Raw genomic sequence first — 20,193 nt, forward strand, 5'->3', positions numbered from 1 at the left:
TCCAAACCCTGCTTTTCTTAAACTTAAGCATCTGTATCAGCCCACTGCAATGGGGTCGCCTTCAAGTTGAGGCCTAATAGACCAGCTGCCTTCAACTACATCCTCTGTAATCCCAGAAGATACTTGTGTGAGCCATGGACTCCAAAAAGGTGGGCAGGGCAGGCACCCGAGTGTAGAAGAATGCCTAGCAATGGACTGTCTCTTCTCCCCAGCACAGCTACTACCATCAACTGAGAAGAGTGTAAGAATGGAGTGGAAAAAAAGGGAGATCTCAGCTATCTATGGCTTCCCTATGTTTCTGTGGTAACCCCAATGCAGATTAAGGCTGTCTCAGGAGCTGGTTTAGCCTGTATCTTTGAATGTAGGCACATAAAATTAATATGTTGGAAACTGAAGGCAGGGATTTACAGTACATCAGCTACCTTGCAGTAACTGCCTGTAGACACAGTCTTACTCCAGATAAGTAAAGACTAACCCAGCCTATCTATCAATAGAAGAGCTACGTGAAGAACAAAAAATTCCCACATATATTTCTGCCCAACCGCATTAGTCAGGACCATCCAAAAACCCAAGCTAATTCAAAGATCTGTTTCACTGCAAAGCAAAAATGTACACTAAATTTCCTAACAGCAAACTATTCCTCACCTGCCAAAGATAAGCACCAATATTTGAAACTGTTTCAGACCAATTATACTTCGATAGGTAGATATGTGCCTTTTTGGATGGTTTTACGATGCTGTGCTTCACCTACGTAGCATTCTTTGTCCGATCAGACTAGAACATGGACAGACCATATATATTTACAGAACAGGAATTATGTAGATTGAGGGCCCCCTCCCCCATGATAAACTCTGTAGTAGTTATTATACATGCATGTTGCCAAAAGAAATTTAACAAAATAAAAGGGCAGTAATATAAAAAAAGCATCATGAAAATATTACATAGGAAATAAAAGGACAAAAGACCATTTCATGCCAGAACCATTTGCTGGTAAGAGTAAATGGAAACGGTGTTAGACAACAAAGTGAAAAGCAAACAACAAGAAGTCTGCTAATGGGAAAGGAGGCAGGAACTGTGATGTATGCTTGGACAATGTGTTGTACATTGTGGATGCTCCTGGTAACAATATTATTTTGTTACACCTGTTTCAAAGCCAAGACCATTAGAGGGTCATCTCGTTATTTTACTTCTTCACATAGGGTTTTTTCAGAAGAGCTTGCCTGAAAACATACTGACAACGTATCGAATTTCAAAGCAAGACCAACTGATGGGATGGTACTAGTCTACACCCCCCCCTACCAACCAACACCTTGTCTTGACAGTTCCTTTACTCTAAGCACTTTGAAGTGTCACCTATTACAATTTTCTGCAAAAACATCCTCTAAAATAAGTGGAAGAGTTTTCTTCAATTACGGTCAGTAAGGGGTGGGGGAGAGTGGAGAGGGGGCAGCACTGGTGTGTCCTAGTTTTGAGCTGACTTACACCATCTCAAACAAGTCACTCAATTCCCTCTGCAACAGTCTTCCAATTCATTGTATACCTGGCTCATACAGCTGATGAGAAGTCCAGTTCTTTTATACACCTATAATAGTTTTCCCATCTTCAGGTAAACTGTATTATTAGAAATTGGTTTGTACATTCAAAAGTTAAAGCAAACCAGGATTTTTCTTTAGTTTCGTTTGTCTCCCTACTTCTCACCCATATTAAAGATTAAATAAAGCTTAACAAAAAGAGAGTTAGAATCAGAAAGAGAGCCCTGTATATTCCTAAATAATACAAAGAACAATATGCAAACAGGTTACAACAGACCAATTCAGCCACAATTCAGTGAAAGAGGGTTTTACACATGTTACATAATTGGGGCAGAAGAGAAAAAGAAATATGGACATAGTATAACACTGACATTGTATTTTTATTAAGATGGTTATTTCAAATAACAGAATTAATGTCACATAGTAAGCACTGAATGTACCATATCAAAATGAGAGTAAGTTGGCTTATTTGCAACAAAATCTGTTTAGTCAAGATCCTAAAATTCTAGTAGAAAGTAATAAAATGCAAAAAATGCTCATGCTTAAGCTTGTAAAGGATAAAACAAGTTGTTGGGCTCCTGCAAGAAGCAACTCAAGTCATGTTTTAACTCAGAACTTCAGTTCACAGCCCTACCCTGTATCCAGAGGCCCACAGTAATTCTGAGCTTAGCTCAGTTATATGGGTCTAACAGAGCTACTTGAAGGGTATGCGGAAAGCATTAAAATATTATTAAGGTAACTTGCCTGAAACTGAAATTTAGTGTCCAATACAAAAGGAGGTCATTCTAGCATTTCTCTGGTATTGACAACTCAATTCAAAAACAAAAAAATAATTTCAAAACTTATTCTTTCCAGGTGAAAAGCTATCTAGATGGCCAAAATACAAAACATCTGAACTACCAAGAAAATAAGTTTAAAAGGAAATTAATGACACATGCAATTCACATCTTCCTATTTCCTCCAAATACTGCAGTGCCCATAAATGCATCTAATAAGGTTCTCTAGAAAAAGCTATTTTTAATTAAGGCTGGCAGTTATTAATCCTACCCTGAAAATTCAGTACAATTATACCAAAGGCTTCTTTTTTAATTAGATGTACACAGATGGCAACTTACAGCATAGTATTACTGATTAGTGTTAGTCTGCTGGCATTTCTTTCTTCATATACATGCAAACAAAATTGATGAGAACAATGTAAATAGACAAGATGGAGGGAAACCAGAAATTCTAACTCTAGCCTCGCTATATACAACATACCCTCTCTAATTCTATATTTGTTTTGTGTTTACACACACACACACACACACACACAAAATTTACCATTTTTTAAAACTACTACTAGTTTTAAAAGGACGGAAACAATGCAGCTTTCAAAAAAAGTCTGTAACGTTGCATTTAAGAAAGCATAACAAAGGATATTAACATTATGAAATCAAGCACACCAAAGTTAATACCAGTATTAAGGTTGCTAAGGAAACCTTAATTCAGCCCCTCTTGTGCATATGCATTATAATGCAATCTTTAATTACATGATCACATACTAGTTTTCCGAGAATGAATCAGTGTAAGGCAGCTGATGACTGATTCCTGCCCTCGGTTGTTACAGAAGCTGGAAGGTGTAAGACAAATGAAACGGGTAACTGCAGAAAGGAAGACTGTTTCATGGGTAAGGCAGCTGAATGCTGCCTTAGAAAACTGGATTCTTTCACCACATTGTTCTAGAGATAATCTTCTGATCATCTGAGAACCTTAAAACAGAAATTCTGCAACGCGTAAATCACACCGACACCCCAACCCGATCCTTTAGGATAATCCATTAATGTGTTAGCCACACGATTTAATGCAGAGCTGTCCAACAGATCTACTGAGTTACTAGTAGCTGTAGTAGGTTGTTACTCTGTACGGACCAGTCAAAGAGGAAGGAGAGGACAGATATACTTTCACAGTAGGTTTTACAGCTATTGACCGACAGGTATGAGAAGACTGAGTATATCTGGGTTAAAAGAAAAGTTCTGTACAGGAAAGCACTCACACAGGGATGGGCAAAATATGGCTCACAGGCCAGACCCAGGTCACCAACGGATTTTAGCCAGCCAGTGGCAGGTCCCTTGGGTCCACCTAACCAAGTTGTGGCATGGTGCCCCAGCAGCAGCAGGTCCTTTCAGCTTCCACTGTCAGTGTTATGCCACTGCCAGACCCTGCCCCACTGCCCAGGCACCCCAGCCTGTCTACCTTGTACCCAATGCCAGGGATGCCAGATGGAGTGGGTGGGCAGGGTCCCCATGGAGAACAGCCTGGGACTCAAGCAGACAGGGCATGCTCAGCTGGGATGCCATAGGCAGGCAGAGTGACATCTGGGAGCAGGATGGGCAGGTAGGTGGGGCTGGAGCCAGGGCCAGAATTACAAGGCGGTATCAGTGCAGGGATGGGGCCTGGGGCAGAGCCATGATCCACTTTGCCTACATGTCCCTGCAATGGGTGCCAGTTCTGTGGGCAGGGCTGTGCCTGAAGTAGATCTCACATCTCTGCCCAAGGCCCCACGCTGTTACCACCCTGCAATCCTGGCCCTAGCCCCACCTGCCCATCCTGATCCCAAATGCCACTTTCCGCCCACCCATCCCATGCACGCAGCCAAGTGTGCCCTGCACACAGGGTCCCAGGCTAGTTTCAATGGAGACCCCAGAGCTGGGAATCGCTAGGCAGTGACAGTGAAGGGCTGGGCCCCAGGTAAGAGCCACTCAGGAAGTCATGGTAAGCTGTTGTGGGCTGAATGGTGGGATATTCTGACTCGACCCAGCATGGTGGTGGGAAGGAGGTTAGGGGGTGGAAATGCTGAGCCAGCCCACAACTCACCAAAACTCCCTAAGTGGACCTCCAGCTCAAATAATTGCCCAGCCCTGCTCTAGTGGTTCTAGATCAGTGGTTCTCAACCTTTTTGGACCAGAGACAACCCTCGCTGAACTAGAGCAACACTTCCATGTTTTTTGTGAACTCAGTGGCACCCAATTTCAAAAACTAATTGCAGTGCTTACCTCCTTGCAGAGAGGCTGGACAGTGGGGGTGGGGAATCACCCAGGCAGGGGCAAGCCTGAGCCTGTGCTTATCTGCTTAATTTACCTGCTCATCTCCTCACACCTCCCAGCACACTTCAAAAAAATCTGGTGGCACCCCAAGTTTAAGAACCACTGTTATAGATCCTTCTGCCTTCGTACTCCTAGCATGTCTGATTCCCACTTGTTCCCATACTCCTGGATCCTATTGTGTGCCCTTTTTACTGCTCTGGAACACCTCATTCTGTTGCCCCTTCTTCCAACCCCTTCCTTACACATGTACTTTTTCTCACCTCTGTATTCCAGTATTTCTGCCTTTTTCTGGTCACCAGGTCCTTGAAGTATGGAGCAGAGACAAAGCATAGCCTCCCTGTAACCTACAGCTCCCACATCTAGCACTCTATTAGTCCCTAGCAGTGAAGAATAGTTCCACAAAGTCCTGCTCATCCTTGGGATAGAGCATACTGAGCATAGATGGAGAATTTGGCAGCCAAACTCTAAAATCTTTACTGATCAGATGCAAACATTCAGAGGGTAACTTCAATGGCACAGAAGAAAGTAAAGTCCTGGCATCAAGTAAAATCCTCCCAAGCTAACTGCCCACTCCAAATCATGGATTCACTAGAACATAATGAAGCTATTGTAAGAATTGTTTTAACAGATGTGAGTTACTTTCCCCTTGTTTCTCTCTGAACTGGCTGGAGTATTTTAGATTAATCTTTAAAAAAATTCAGCCTGAGGCAGGTACTGTGCATGGAAAGTTTTAGCCAAAGTGGTTACAATTCATCTAATTTACAAGCAACTGACAATAATCTTAAAAATGTGTAATATTTGGAAACCTTACCTCCTGACAGCGACTAGGTGCACAACGGTTTAGAATACAAACGTAAGTTTCCATAATCATGGAAACTTAATTTAAACTGGAAAAAAACCTAACAGAAGGAAGTTCTTTTTCACACAACACATTAACTGAAGTGTGAAATTCGTTGCCAGAAAATCATGGAAGCTGACAATTTAGCCAGATTCAAAAGGGGACTGGACAAATACTTGAAGGAAAAGTGCATCAGTAGCTACTGAACATGGGTATTAAGGATACAGACCCTTAATCACAATTTCCTAGACATTAAATGCTGGAGGCTGTAAGTAAGGGGTGAACAGTGGAAAAAACACTTCATTCTCCCTTTCAGCATGCTTTCTGCCACTGTAAGACAGAGGATACTGGGCAAGATGGACCTATGGTCTGACCCAGTAGATGGCAGTCCTTATGTTCTAGGATCCTCCTTTACTTATTCTTCTTGAAAGTCACTACAGACATAAAAATGTTATTTAATGCCAAGTCTCTCATTAAAATACCATTTTGCATTAGAAAACTGCGTATCTTTAAGAAACTCTCACTTTTCAATAGGTTTCACATCTCCACTTGATTCTGCAGAAGACTTATTATAGCAACAGACTCAGAAAACAAAAAAGGCACACACCCAAGAGGTTTACACATTAACAGCAAGATTTTCAGAAGCAATTAGTGCTTTGGGAGGGAACTTACTGTCTGAGTACTGAATTCAAGAGTTGATCACTCACTCTTTGGACAACAGCCCCTTTCAGGTATCTAGCTCAAAAAAAAGCTAGTCACTTCATAAAGTGTTCACTTTAATCTAAAATATCAAATTTTGGTAATAAATAAAAAGTATTTTTAAAAAATTAAGCAATATTTTAAAACATTTTTGCTAGTAATTCTAGTGTAATTGCATATTAGCTGAAAAAAAACTGTATGTTTCTGACCATTAAGAAGCCATATTGGTAATAAAAGCACATAAACATGACCTTGAACAAAGCATTTTTGAGTTTATGCTGTGGGTAGCAGTTACTGATATTTTAACCAAAAAAAGAAAACAACTTATGTAAGAGCACTGTTAAATCAAAATTGTGATACGAAAATACTTCTAATGATTTCATTTGCACAAACTGCGACTAGAGAGCTGACAGATACAAGAGATAATTTTCAATATTCTACATGAGGAATAGATACTTTCCAGAAGCTGGAAAGTACTGAAACATACCATTTTAACAACATAGTCAATGGAGCCGACTTCTTTATACAAAGTATTAGGAAAAATACTCCATAAAGACAATATGTAAAAGGCAAACAGAAGTACACTGAATCAAATATATTCATTCCCTTGTCTTTGGCATCTGCTAACATATTTTGGAGACTGCTTGTTTTGAAATTTCCCCTCGTAATGGGATAGCTGCACATTACATTTCGGAGAACACTTTTGAAGTGGGGAAAAAGGAAAAGAAGAAAATATTAATACAGAGAAAAATATCAACATTTTTATTTCAGATACTGATTAATATTTAATCACAAATATATCAGAGTTTACAAAAATAGGTTTATTTTTAAGAAACAAAAAGTAACTCTGTGATATTAAATTTACAACAGCCAAGTTACTTTAAGGCCTGAGTTTACTATATTATAAAATATTTACTTTAAATAAATCTGAAGTAGTACATAAAACTGATGCAATTATTTTAAAGAAAGTCAGACCAAACTGCTTGAAGTTGCTGGATATATATTTGGAACCAGAGGCTGATGTGGTAAGCCAGTTTATAACATAGGAACAGAACGATTATCTTCCTCATCTTCATTCAATGATTAGTTTGCTCAAAGTTAAGAAACCAATTGGAAGTTTAAAGACAGAGGTTTGTTTTCTTCTTCCAATCAATGAAAGCTAGATGTATATAAAGCTAGATCTCACCCATGCATCAGAGCAGTGTAACCAAAACCAAGTAATCAAATTCACTTAATACAAATAATCCCTTTTTTAATAAGTCATTCTTAAAAGCAAAGCATGTTTGGATACATTTATTTTTCTTTTATATCCAGCACATGCTGTTCTATTTAATTTTTTGTTTATTTAACATTTTGTACACTTAACCAAAATTCATTTCCTATCCAACAGAGCTTGACACAAAGGTAAAAACTTAATAATAATTCTGTAAAAAAAAGAATCATTCATAATTTGGTAACATAATAAAGATGCAAAAATGAATCCGAGTAAATGCATGTTAAACAATATCACTAATACATATATGAACATAGAGAAAGTTGTATGTTGATTTGCCTCTGCTAAGTGGATGCTGCTCGCTCACTCTCTCTCTTCAGTTAACAAAGGTAGCGTGATATATTTAACATTTACCAACCAATAATTTTTTTGGAAAAAATTAAGAAACAAATACATGCCAACATTAAACTCAGCTATTTAAATCACCAATTTAAAAATAATGCATGCAATCATACCATTCAACTGAAGAAAAACAAGTTGTTTTTAAAGCAAGAAGTTAAAAAGTTTAAGTCTTTAAGGGCTAGGGGCTACTTTAAATCTCAGAATGTAAACATTACTTTCCAGATTCAGAAAAGCGGATAACTCATACAAACTCAGACGCATTCATCCAATCAGTTAATAAAATCTTATTGCTAGTAAAAAGTTCTAATATTACTTACTGCTATTTCTCTGCATGCAGACATAGAAATTCCAGTACCTTCTATTTGTTTTAAAGCATAATCTTTATCATCTTTCCTGTGAAAGAAGAAAAGAAGTTTTTAAAAAAAATGCACTGTGAAATAATAGTGAACTTTTCAGCACTATTCAGATAACAGTGTATAATCAATTCAGTCTCTGCACCTTGCATTCTTTTTATTGTTTGATAGTTTTTAATTGACAGTTACCTTAAAAACAAGTGCTAGGCTATACAAACGAGCAACACCTGAGCTGATAAACTAACATTAAAGTAACAGTTGTCATTACATAAAGAATTTTTAAGTTCTTGTAAATGCAATGACTTCAAATATAGTTATATTTAAATTCATCACCATCATTTTCTACAATTTGGGGCACAAACAACTTATCAGAGCAACAACCTATGGCCCACAGAGCCAATGAATCCAACCCACCAAACCAGGGCTTTGCCCATGCTGCGTGGTTAGGAGCTTTGCCTGTGCTGTGCCTTAGATAGGCAGGGAGAGAAGCAATAGTGGTGATCAGGTCCTAGCTGACCGGTCTGCCTCACATGCAAGCTATGCCATCCCAGCCTGCTGCAGAAAAACATTGCTGACTGCTGTATTGAAAGATAAAATTACAAATACATCATCTTACTACTCTGAAACACAGTAACTCTCCATTACATTTTAAAACAAATCATGAACACCCTGAATAGCCCAAAAACTGCATCTATGAAGCCTACCTACCCCTTCCTCTAAACCTCAAACTCATTCAATACTGAAAATGGGTTTCTACCAGCTTAACAATTTTGATTGGTAAGAGCCCACTGTAAAATTTTAGACCACAAGCCTAAAAGCTACTGTGTGCCATTAGTAAGGGGGATACATTTGAAAGTGGAGCTTGGGAGGTTTATTTTTACTGTTAGTGTCTGCAGCTAACAGGGGAAAGGCAGGGGGAAGGGGAATCCTTGACCTCTGAGAACCCAGGTCTTCAGAGGCCTACAGCACCAAGTCCCTACTGTGTCAAGAACATGTTTTGGATTAGCAGCCACTGAATTTCTAGGGGGTGTAGCTATTTAAGAAAAAAGTTGAAAATTGAGAGTTAACAAATCATTAGTGTGAAGATATTTAAATGTGAAGCAAAAATCACAGCAACAAATCACCACCACCTTTTAAAAAAGTATAATGAAAAAAAGAAGAAAAAAACAAACCAACAAGCTTCCTGAAGTTTCGGGGTTTCGTGCATTAAGAGCATTGAAATACGGGCCAAAGTGCCTTCTATATTGGCTTGGATGTAAGTTACCTGGCACTGTGTCAGAGACATTTTGCAAATTAACAGGAAAGAAGATCAATGGACAAATGGTCAGCAGAAACACAAAGCAGCATCTTACAGAAAGGAAAAACAAAATCAGCACCCTCAAAGTGAACCAAAAAAACAGTTTATAACCCACTTCTACAGCAGAGGCAATACAATTGTGCTCTGGGAGACTCAAAAACCACAGACCAACTACACTTCTTTTTCCTGAGTTGAGACCACTTTGCACTCACACCAGAGGAAAAAGGGAGGAAAGAAACTGGCAGATCACTCTTCAGCCTAATAGCCTATAAAGGGTGTCAACTGGGGACCTAATTTTCCTTCACTCAACAAACATCCTCATATTCTACAAATCAAGGTAACTGTCTTCTGCAGTTCACAAACTGGTATCTTCAGTGCAATAAGAAATACCCTTTTTGGTAATGGGCAGCTGGCAGACTGATAGAATATGAGGAGCTTAATTAGACTTACTGCTGTTGGAACCTAGGCATGTTGAGTAGAATCATAATGGCACAAAATGTAGAGTCAGTCTAAGTCACATGAAGAGGACTAACTTTAAAATTTATTTTAATTAGTTTGGAAGCTACTTTGAACACATTCTCATAAAGAGCAAATAAATGCACCCAAAAAACCACTAACTGTATATTAACCTCTAATTTTGTTCTCTTGGCATCTTGATTCAGTAAGTACCATGCTATCTAGGCTAAGTAAAGACATTAAAAAGACCCAAGCCTGAATTGATTCAATCTTTGCAGGTTAGTCTAACCTGCACAGATTGGATTGGCAAGCAAGTGAATAGACATTCACTTTTGAGTCTGGAAATGCAGGCACATGCCTGCAGAGAAGGGGCATGGCCAGGCCCAGGGAGCCTGAGTATGATGCGGGGTAGGAGTTTAAACCCTGACCCTGGCCTGCAGGGACTCCAGCCAGGATGTGCCTGACATGAAGGAGGGGGAAAGTGGGGGGAGGAGCATGGCCAAACCCTGGCCCTGGCCAGACACGGACTCAGCATGACACCCTAAAGCAAAAGGGGCAGGAAAGGGATTTATTCTCCCCTCCCTCCTCTCCCCCTCCCCAGGGACCCCAGGAAGGGTCTGCCTGGCTGGGGCAGAGCAGCCCCTATCAGGGTCCCTTCTCCTCACTTCTCCAGAGGCAGGGGTGGGTGCATGGCTAGATGCCAGTCCAGCGTGGCCCCTGAGAGCGAAGGGGGCAAGGAGGGGATTTATTCCCCCTCCATCCTCTCCCCCACCTGGGGACCGCAGCTGGGGTCTGCCAGCCCCTGCCACCACCTCTAATGCTCACCCCCGGTGTAGCTCTGCTCACCCCACTCCCACCCACAGCGCAGTCCCCCATTGGGAAGAAGCTTGCATTCCCCAGGACACAATGACAGGGGCTACGTCCCCGTCAGGGTCCCCACCCACCTTCAACTCTCCAGTGGCATAGGTGGGGGCCTGGCCAGATGCTAGCTAGCATGGCCCCCTGAGGTGAAGGGGCAGGGAGGGGTTTTATTCCTTGTTAAACAGACCCATTAAATACAAGATGAATGTTTCAGCGTTTCATATTAAAAGCCTAGTGTTCACAGTATCATAGTTTAGAAGAATACATTATTCTGCACCTGGGGAGAAAGAACTAGCAGCATACCTACAGGATGAAGAACTCCCTTCTTGTCAGCACAGAGGCAGAAAAGGATCTTGGAATCTCTACTGATTCCAAGATGAACATGGGCCGCCAACGTGGGGACGCAGTCAGGAAGGCTAACCTCACCTTGTCATGCATCCACACATGCATCACGACCAGGTCCAAGGAGGTGATCCTCCCCCTCTATATGACATTGGTCAGGCCACCATTGGAGTACTGCATCCAGTTCTGGGCGCCACATTTCAGGAGGGATGTGAACAACATCGAGATATCAGGAGGCACAGTCAGGGTGGCTAGGATCTGGAACCAACTTCCGAGGGAAGTGGTGCTTGCTCCTACCCTTGGGATCTTTAAAGGAGACTAGACAGACACCTTGCCGGGGTCATTTGACCCCACCATTCTTTCCTGCCCATGGCAGGGGGTTGGACTTGATGATCTGCTCAGGTCCCTTCCGACCCTACTAACTATGAAACTATTATCAAGATCTCAGTGTATAAGAACACTCAACTACTACGTGCCCAACCAATTACTAAAAAAGACTATATGCTATATTGGGTGTTTATCTTAAAAAGATTATTTTACAAGTTAACAGAAGCTCATAGAAATTAGTCACAAAAATTAGTGGCAAGGGAACACTAAGAGACACTGAAAAGCCAAGCATAGTTTACTTGTGCAAGTACGGACATGATAAAAGCACATACAATAATTTGTACATGGAAGGTAGATCAATTCTGTTCTTCCTCCACATAAAATTTAAGAAAACCTCAATGAAATTAAAGAGGTAAGAAACAAAAATCATCTCAGTAAGAAAATAATCTCACATAGTAGATTGCCATCTGGAAACAAGATCCTTTATGCAAAATGTCAAGTAAACTAAGTATGGGCAGTACTATTATGTTCATCTATATTCAAAATATTAAGTAACAATGCAGATAAAGGTCATAGATGCTAGTAAAATGCAGCAACTTGTGTACTAGTTAGCACAGTATATTAACTGTGCTTCCATTTTTTCTTGATTGCTTTAACTATCTGAGTGCAGAATACAAAGTATATTGAAAATATTTTGTAGAGACATAAATAACCTGAAAAGTATTTCTAAAGCATATCATCTAATGAAAGTAATTATAATGAAAAAGGGCAAAGAAAAAAACAACAAGTTAATATGCAAAGGCATAAAGGAAGATGGAAACTTACTCAAGAAGCCTAATAATATTAAAATAACCTGTTAAAGATTTAATTAAGATAGCTCTTCATTTACAAAACTCATGAAGGATGAAAACTGTACGTTTGTTTAAGGAGCACCAAGTTGTATAGTTTAACACCAATCCCCAAGATGTTCTCCAACATTCATGGTCCATCTTGTAGGGAGTACCTACTTCAGATGGTGGTAAGCATCCTCAACTTCTATACAAGACACTGAAAGCCAACACTACCTAAGTATTGAGCACCTCCAGGAATTCCTTAGCACAAGGGTTTTCAAAGAGCCGCCGGTCAAGAAGCAATGAGTCTCTCAGCCAGTCAACAAGGTGGGGTTGGGGGTGGGGCCCTGCACAGTGGCAAATCCAGGAGTGCCAGTGGTGAAACCCGAAGTGGCCCTGCTTCTCCGCGCCGCTGCCGTGTACCCCCTGGGGCCTTCCCAAGTACCCCTAGTTGACAACCCCTGCCTTACTTGGTAAAAATCAAACCTTTGAAGAGAAGTTTCTTGTGAATAGATTGTCTTCATACATATACATATAAAAAAGAATATCCAACGAAAAGCCTGATTGAGAACCCAACACTATACATGACCTCCTTTATTCAAATTATCTAATCAATTTGAAATTGGTTAAGCAATAAGATAGGAGAGAGAAAATGTACACCTGATGCTTCAGAAGCAGCAATTAACATGCATGGTTACTTCAACTAAAAATGCACATTAAATTACATTAAGAAGTTCCACTGGAATTCATTTTAATTGATTGTAGTTTAAGGTAGCTTCTTAAAACAAAGAATCATGTGGCGCATTTGCAACTATCTATCTGAGAGAAAAAGATTCCACTGTCTTAAACCCAAAGAGAATTCATTTTTCATTTCTCTCTGAAATGTCTACTCTATAGCAACAAATTAAGCTTTTAATTGTTGATAGAGCATACTCTCCTAAAGAATAGAAACAAATCGCGATGAATAGAAGGCCAACATTCTATTCTACATTCTGCTTTCAACTATACCGTTAATAGTACTAGAATTAAAACACGTTGAAAAATAACCATTAAATTAATGCCAAAGTAATTTAGTCTCAGCGATATTCATTCAAAGTTCCCTGTACAATTTGCTACTCTAACTTTAATTTTACTCGTCCAGTTATTTGTGAATTTCTGCAAGGGCACACCTTAGCTTTGTATGATTAACTGAGACTTATGCAGCACAACCCCCTCTAACTGTATAACCAGTGGAAGTCAATTTCATTATTAAATGTTAAATATTAATAAGCACGATAGCTAAATTAGGATTTACAGTAAACTGTAATATTCAGATATGTGAGGGAAACAGACAAGAAAAAAAATCCAATAGCTTGGCTCTTCTAAATGCTGGAAAGCACTTTGAATAAAGGAACTAGAGGGAAATTAAATGATTTATTTATAGGCATTATCACAATAGCATTTCTGTCCTCAAGATTAAATCTTAGCTACGATGATGAAGAAGTTAATGCAGATTAAACTGCAGCATTCATACTAATTTTCCCAAGTGGTATGTTGATATTAAGGCCTTGTCTACACTTAGCAACTCTACTGCCAGAAATTTCTGGCAAGAGACAGCAGCTGCCACCAGCAAACAGCTGGAATGTGTTCAGATCCATGCACTTCTGTTGCCTCCAAGTCTCCATCACTGCAGTTGTGCCAATACCAGAAAGGGCACCCAAAAAAGGCATCAGCTGCTGAAGGAGACACACTAGCCAACATAACGCATGGAAGTGTTCACAAATTTCTTTTGCCAGATGCCAGCAGAAAACTTCTTTCAGAGAAGTAGGCAGTAACAGGAAGAGATTCTGCCACCCCAGAGGAGCTCTGAAAGTAGTCACAAGTATGGTTTTACCTGCAGAACCCAAGTTCTGTCACCAAAGATTTCATAATGTAAACCAAGTTTAAATATCTAAAAGTCACTGCATTTTAGGTTTGTGTTTAAACATGAACAGAGATAGGGAACCTGCTGAGAGACAAAGTAGCGGCACATTAGAAAGAATGAAAGGTGTCTTGAAGTAACATTCAAAGCAGCGAACATTTGGCTTTTCCACTTTTTGGTGCCCCCAAGGCACAGCAACAATCTTCAGTATGCTGAAAAGTAAACTAAAAGAGTGTAACTAGGAATTTCAAAGTTTTGGCCTAACATTCATGTATAAGCCAAGTTCCTATGTGCTATGGCACTTACTGAAGAGTTGGAAGAGGAGTAATGGACTACAGATCCTCAGCTAAACATCAAACTTGCTATGCTGATCACAGAACTACAAGAAGTCTTCAGTCCAAAATCCTATTTTGGAACTATTTATTTTATTTACATGCAAGATTTATATGCTGCATTGCCCCCTAAATGAACACCTTGCTGTGCTAGATGAACACCTTGCTGGGGTCGTTTGACCCCAGTGCTTTTTCCTGCCCTGGCAGGGGGTCGGACTTGATGATCCGTCAAGGTCCCTTCTGACCCTACATACTATGAGACTATGAAACTAAAGGGCTCGAGAAGCTAGAACAGGGGTAGGCAATTATTTCGACTGGTGGGCCACTTAACCAGTTTTGGTGAGCTCTTGGTGGTTGCGCACATAAAAATATTTCAACAGATATCATTTTAACAAATTATAGATAAAAATCAAACCATACACTAAAAATCAAACATCAGCCATAACATTTTAATTTTATTTCAAAAAATAATTTTTGTCCTGATTTATGGTTTTTTAATAGTATATAGAGAGATGATTGCATAATAGCTCAAAATAAAGTCTTGCTCTTGCATATGGGGGAGGGGTACTTGTGTGTGCGGAGAGCTAGTCGTGAGCTAGGTCCTGGGAGCCAGCTTGGGGAGAGGGGGCAGGGGGAACGTGCAGGCACTGCAGCGGAGCTGCAGTCCATTCCCCCCATCCGGAGTAGCTACTTCTGCTGCAGCCACTGCCTAGTATTGGTTGGCTTCTTCCCCCACCTCCAGAAGCAACTCCTCCTCCTCCAGCCCCTACTGCATCACTCCAGGCAGCAGACAGTGCAGGGAAGTGGTGGCAGCACATGGCCAGCCAGGCAGGGGGGAAGCTGCAGCCAGGTGGCTCCTACCCTAGGTGCACAGGAGTCCAGCTCTAGCTCCTGGCCACTTTTCACCCACTTGACCACTGACAGGTGGCTGCTCATCGCACTGGGAAGCGGTGCATGCTCACTGGGGACAGGGCTGAGGCAATGCCATTGGTGGGCATGGGGCATACGTGGGTGGAAGTGTGGTACAGGCTGCCCCAGGTGGGAGAAGGCAAGGCTCAGCAACATACAGAGTGCCACGGTGGCAGCCGTGGGCTGGATATAGTCAACTGGTGGGCTGGATCTGGCCCACAGGATGTATTTTGCCCACCCCAGAGCTTAGTGAAATATAGATGCATATTTAAGAAAGGAACCTCAGAAAGTCTCCAAGTGCTAGCATATGGTTCACTCCAACACTGTGACAGCATTCTAAGAAAAAAATTTACTGGACATGTTCTTCCAGCTTATGGGACTTCCCAGGAAGGGGAGTTTAAGCCTTAGAACACTAGAATTGTATTCTATTTTATACAGGTTCTCAAATCACTGATCACCATAGTATCAACCACCTAGCAGAGCATTACCAACATGACTAATCAATCATATGCGTGCTCTCTCATCCTCTCCACAGAGGTCAAGAGGAAGAATGGCCAAACGAAAAGGCCTCCATTTGCATGAGGAAGGACAGCAATAAAAAACAAACCAGCATGAACGAGGTTACAAATTTGATTCTCCTTAAAAAGCCAGCACTGTTCAGAACAAAGCCACAATTAAAAGTACTGCTCTGCTAACAGATAAGCTTTTTTGGGTAGATGTGATACCTTTTATTAGACCAACTGAGTAGTTGGAAAAAAGTTCTTTGTAAGCTGTCAGGCATAAGCACCCTTCTTTAAGCACAGGGAGTCTCTGCTGTTCTGAGATCTCCTACTAACAAGAAAGAATTATGTTTTAAAAGGGAGAGGGGGGAAATCACAGGCAGTTAGCACAACTAACTGGGGCATTCTAACAGAAGGAAAAACAGGGATGCTTACAGTTTTTAGAGATGCTTACAGCTTTATAAGGAAAGAGCAGCTGCTTTTATATACATAAAGGCTCTTGTTTAATATTTGTGCAAGTATTTAAGCAAGTTAAAAATTAAAATCAGAAGGAAACAAAAGCCTCCATCATGGACTTATGGCTTAAAGTTTTGAATGCAATAAAAAATTAAATATCCTATAAAGGCAAGATTCTAATCGGCTGTTAGCCCTGCTACTAGAACTTGGGGGGAGGAGGGGGGTATTAGTAACATTCAAGTCTTTCCTGTGCGAGGTCAATTAGTCCCCACCAAGATCCAAATAATCTTTAAATAAGAAAAAATATTTTTTAAATATCATATTTTATGCTCGTTGAAGACCGACAGGTGGACTGCACTGGTTGCTTTGGAAACTGATCCCCCTGGCAAAAATCTTCATGTTCTAACACTTGAAGCAGGGGTATCAAATGCATCTGACCTTGGATGAGGGGCACAGAGTCACTCTGTGGGTTAAATCAGGTCTGCAGGCTAGAGCAGGACCACAGACTAGCCTCACATGCTGGATCGAGCCCACAGCTGGAACTACATGCACCACAAAAAACTTGTTACTTCTCACATACTTTCTGGACCATCACAACCACAACATTCCCAACCCTACCAATAAACAACCAGCCCTTCCCAAAGTCCAGGGTCATGAAATGGGCACTGGGCATGAAGTGATTGCCAAAAGCTATAGACCACTTTAGACCTAACAGAAAGGCATGTAATTTATGCCTTCTCTTTCAGGCAAGTTGATTCTGCTCACTTAAAATGCAATCCCAGCAGCCCCCCTCCTTTGAAAAAAAGAAAGTTTCATTGGGAGAGTCACCATTGATAGCAGCTATGGCATTATAACAAGTGGAAATATAGTTATCTGACTCTTCAGTGTCATAAACAAATATCTATTTCACGTTATAAGGTATGGGCTATACCCTCTTCTGGTTGTAGCTAGCAATTCATTCTGAGTTTTGTGTACCCGAAACCCCCGAGTACCCCCTCTTCTACTTTGTACAAGTTAAAAGCAAACAGAACAACAGATGCTATTGGAAGCAAGCATCAGACGACACTTTTCAGCAATCAAATATGCTATCAGATAAAAGTACCATCAACTTTCATAGCAGTGTTTTCTAAAGAAATACCTCTTTATAATCAGACCAAAGCTGCTTTTACTTCATAAGAATTGCTCTAAGCAACATTCTACGTCCTCAACATTGAAGTTTATCTATAAACAGTCATTGCAAGCATGACCCTTCTCTCTACATGCCATTGGAAACCATACATACAAAGTAATGTATACTTGTTCCAATGTCACAGGTAGTCTGGAACAACTGTAGGCAGAAGGAAACATTAAAAAAAAAAAATCCTCTCATTTTTAACACTTAGCAATTTATCTGATACATTATTTACTTTTAAGCATAATAATACTGTCACTAACAAGTGGTAATAGAAAAGTTAAGTTTTGCTAGTTCATTACTCAAAGAAAAACCTAGTTCAAAGACGAAAATATTTGTACAACAGAGTTATTATCCCACTGTGCTGCATTATAAACATATCACAATCTTAAAAATGAATGATACCTATAGAAGGCAAACAGGATGCATAGAAGAGATATTATAGCTTTATTACACCAACAAGATTTTTGCAAAAAATGTCTTTAATTGCAAGCTTTTGGGGCACAAATGCCCTTCATCAGGCATTGGAGAAAAGATTGTAAAAGTTCTCCTGGGTAGAAATGAAAGTTCATATTTCATAGGATTTCACACAGGAGTCAATACATGGAAAACTCCTCTAGGCAGTCAGTTTATAGCTGGTATGGAGCCCCTGGATTTTGAGCTTACAATCTTTTATCTACTATGCGTCCTGATTGCCTGTTCTTTTAGACCAATACAGTTACAACCTGGATACTCAATACCTATAGAAGGAATTAAACAATCTTCAATAGTCAAGTAACTTCTCATCTGTTCTCAGCTTCTTTTACTTAAGTCTGAGAATTTCTTTTTTTGGTACATTTTACTCCTCAAGCATTTATGCATGCAATCCAATTTCCTCTGACTTTCCATTTACCTTTACTATGCATAAACTGTGGTGTCAATCATGACCCTTCACTCTTCTTCCTGTACATTTTGTTACAAGCCTGCTTTACACCACCTGTCCAACACCTCATGAATATACCACCACTGTCGTCTCCTGCTGAAATGCTCCTTCAAATAATCATTGTGTCATCATACCACATCTGCCTTTTCCATTCCCCTATGGGTGGCCAACATGTGGCTCTTCAGAAGTTAACATGCGTCTCCTTGAATCTTTGCACAAGCACAGTGACCAGCTTCCATTTGGCCACTGTGTGCTCGTGCAAAGATTCAAGGAGACGCATATTAACTTCTGAAGAGCTGCATGTGGCTCCAGAACCACAAGTTGGCCACCCCTGCCCTAGACTCCAGCATGCACAAAATGCCACTCCCCACAGTTGCAAAGAGGCAAAGTAGCAGGACTGCATTATTATTCCCTTAATTATCTGTGGCCTTTGGCACCCTATAAAAACACAAAACAAAGAGTTTAAAAACTAAGAGGCTCACTGTCCCAGGACAACGGGACTGGGGGAGACCCCAGCCCAGAGCCAGAGGAAATACTCACTTATGCTTCGCAGGAGGTGGGAGCAGTGGTGGCGCGCAGGCCGGGGAACCACCCGCACGGCTCGTTAGCCGCGCCTTCATACGGCTGGGGCGGAGTGACATCAGAGAGAGGCGCCGCTCGGCGGAAATAAAACACGGCCCCTGAAGGCAGAGGGGGCGCGCTGCGGGAGGACGTAAAGCCCGGGGGGAAGCCCGGGAGTGGAACCGGACACCCGCAAGAGGCCTTTGCCGTGGGCCAAATAGGCTGCAGCCGCACTGGGAGCGACGGAGGCTGGGAGAGCCGCAGCGCCGAGGAAGAGCAGCGAAATTGACGAGGGAGCCGGCAGAAGCTCTGAGGAGGAGCCCGGAGAGAGGGCCAGCTGGAACCACCGGTGAGGTAACTGGGGACGAGCTGGCAGAGGCTCCAAGGAGGAACCCAGAGAGGGAGCCGGCGGAAACTCCGGTGAGGGAACCGGGATAAAACCGGCAGGAACGCCAGTGAGGGAACCGGACTAGAGCCGGCAGAAACTCCGGTGAGGGAACCGGAATAGAGCTGGCGGGAATCCCGGTGACGGAACCAGGGGAGACCAGGCAGAGACGCCGGCGGGGCATCGGGAAAGAAGGCCCCAAGGGCAAGGAGGGCCCTCGACGCCCAGTCCTCGTCCGGGGACAAGGAACAGAAGGTCCGAGACCAAAGGTGGCGTTGGCCGGGGTGTAGGGGAGGTCGGAGCCCCATGAGAGCCCGCCCAGGGGCGCTTTGGCACTGGAGGCCGCAGAGAGGGGGACCCCCCTGCTGCGGGCCCAGCCGTGACTGCGGTCGGCAAGTTCCGGGGACTCCCCAGCAAGAGCGGGGCAGATCCGGTTAGCCACCCGCGCAAGGGTTGCCTGAGAGCGCCTTCTGGAGCAGAGGCGGGCACACTCACAGAAGAAAAGATTCACTTGAACAATCTAGAAAGGAAGAAACAGTCTCTCTCAACCGAAAGTCATTTCTCGTGATTGCAAAAACAAATGGTGAAGGGAAAAGGGGACAAGAAATTGGTGTTTTGTTTAATTAACACTAAAAATTTTCACATATTGAGATCAGCATGGAGATTGAAGTGTGAGAGTGTTAAACAGAACACTGGAGACATAACATGGAAAAACGCACCATGGGCAGTCACCTTTCATCCCTCCTCCAGTCTCCTACTACCTTTCTTGATTTCGGACACAGGAACAGAGCAGAGCAGTGCCAGGTAGTGCCATGGAGTACAAG

At 41.6% G+C, this 20,193-nt stretch overlaps 1 protein-coding gene across 4 annotated transcripts in view; it reads right to left on the reverse strand.

Moving 5' to 3' along the window:
- CDK8 (cyclin dependent kinase 8) overlaps positions 1-20,193 on the reverse strand; it is a 126,903-nt gene that overhangs the window by 63,050 nt on the left and 43,660 nt on the right. For 2 of the 4 annotated variants that reach the window (XM_006274419.4, XM_006274418.4), the window contains exon 2: positions 8,085-8,160. The exons of the other annotated variants lie outside the window; for them this stretch is intronic. In XM_006274419.4, the coding sequence (XP_006274481.1) occupies positions 8,085-8,160 (76 nt within the window). The remainder of the gene's footprint in view (positions 1-8,084; positions 8,161-20,193) is intronic. 4 annotated transcript variants of the gene reach the window in all.

Source organism: Alligator mississippiensis, chromosome 1, assembly GCF_030867095.1.
Source record: "Alligator mississippiensis isolate rAllMis1 chromosome 1, rAllMis1, whole genome shotgun sequence".
NCBI lineage: Eukaryota > Metazoa > Chordata > Crocodylia > Alligatoridae > Alligator > Alligator mississippiensis.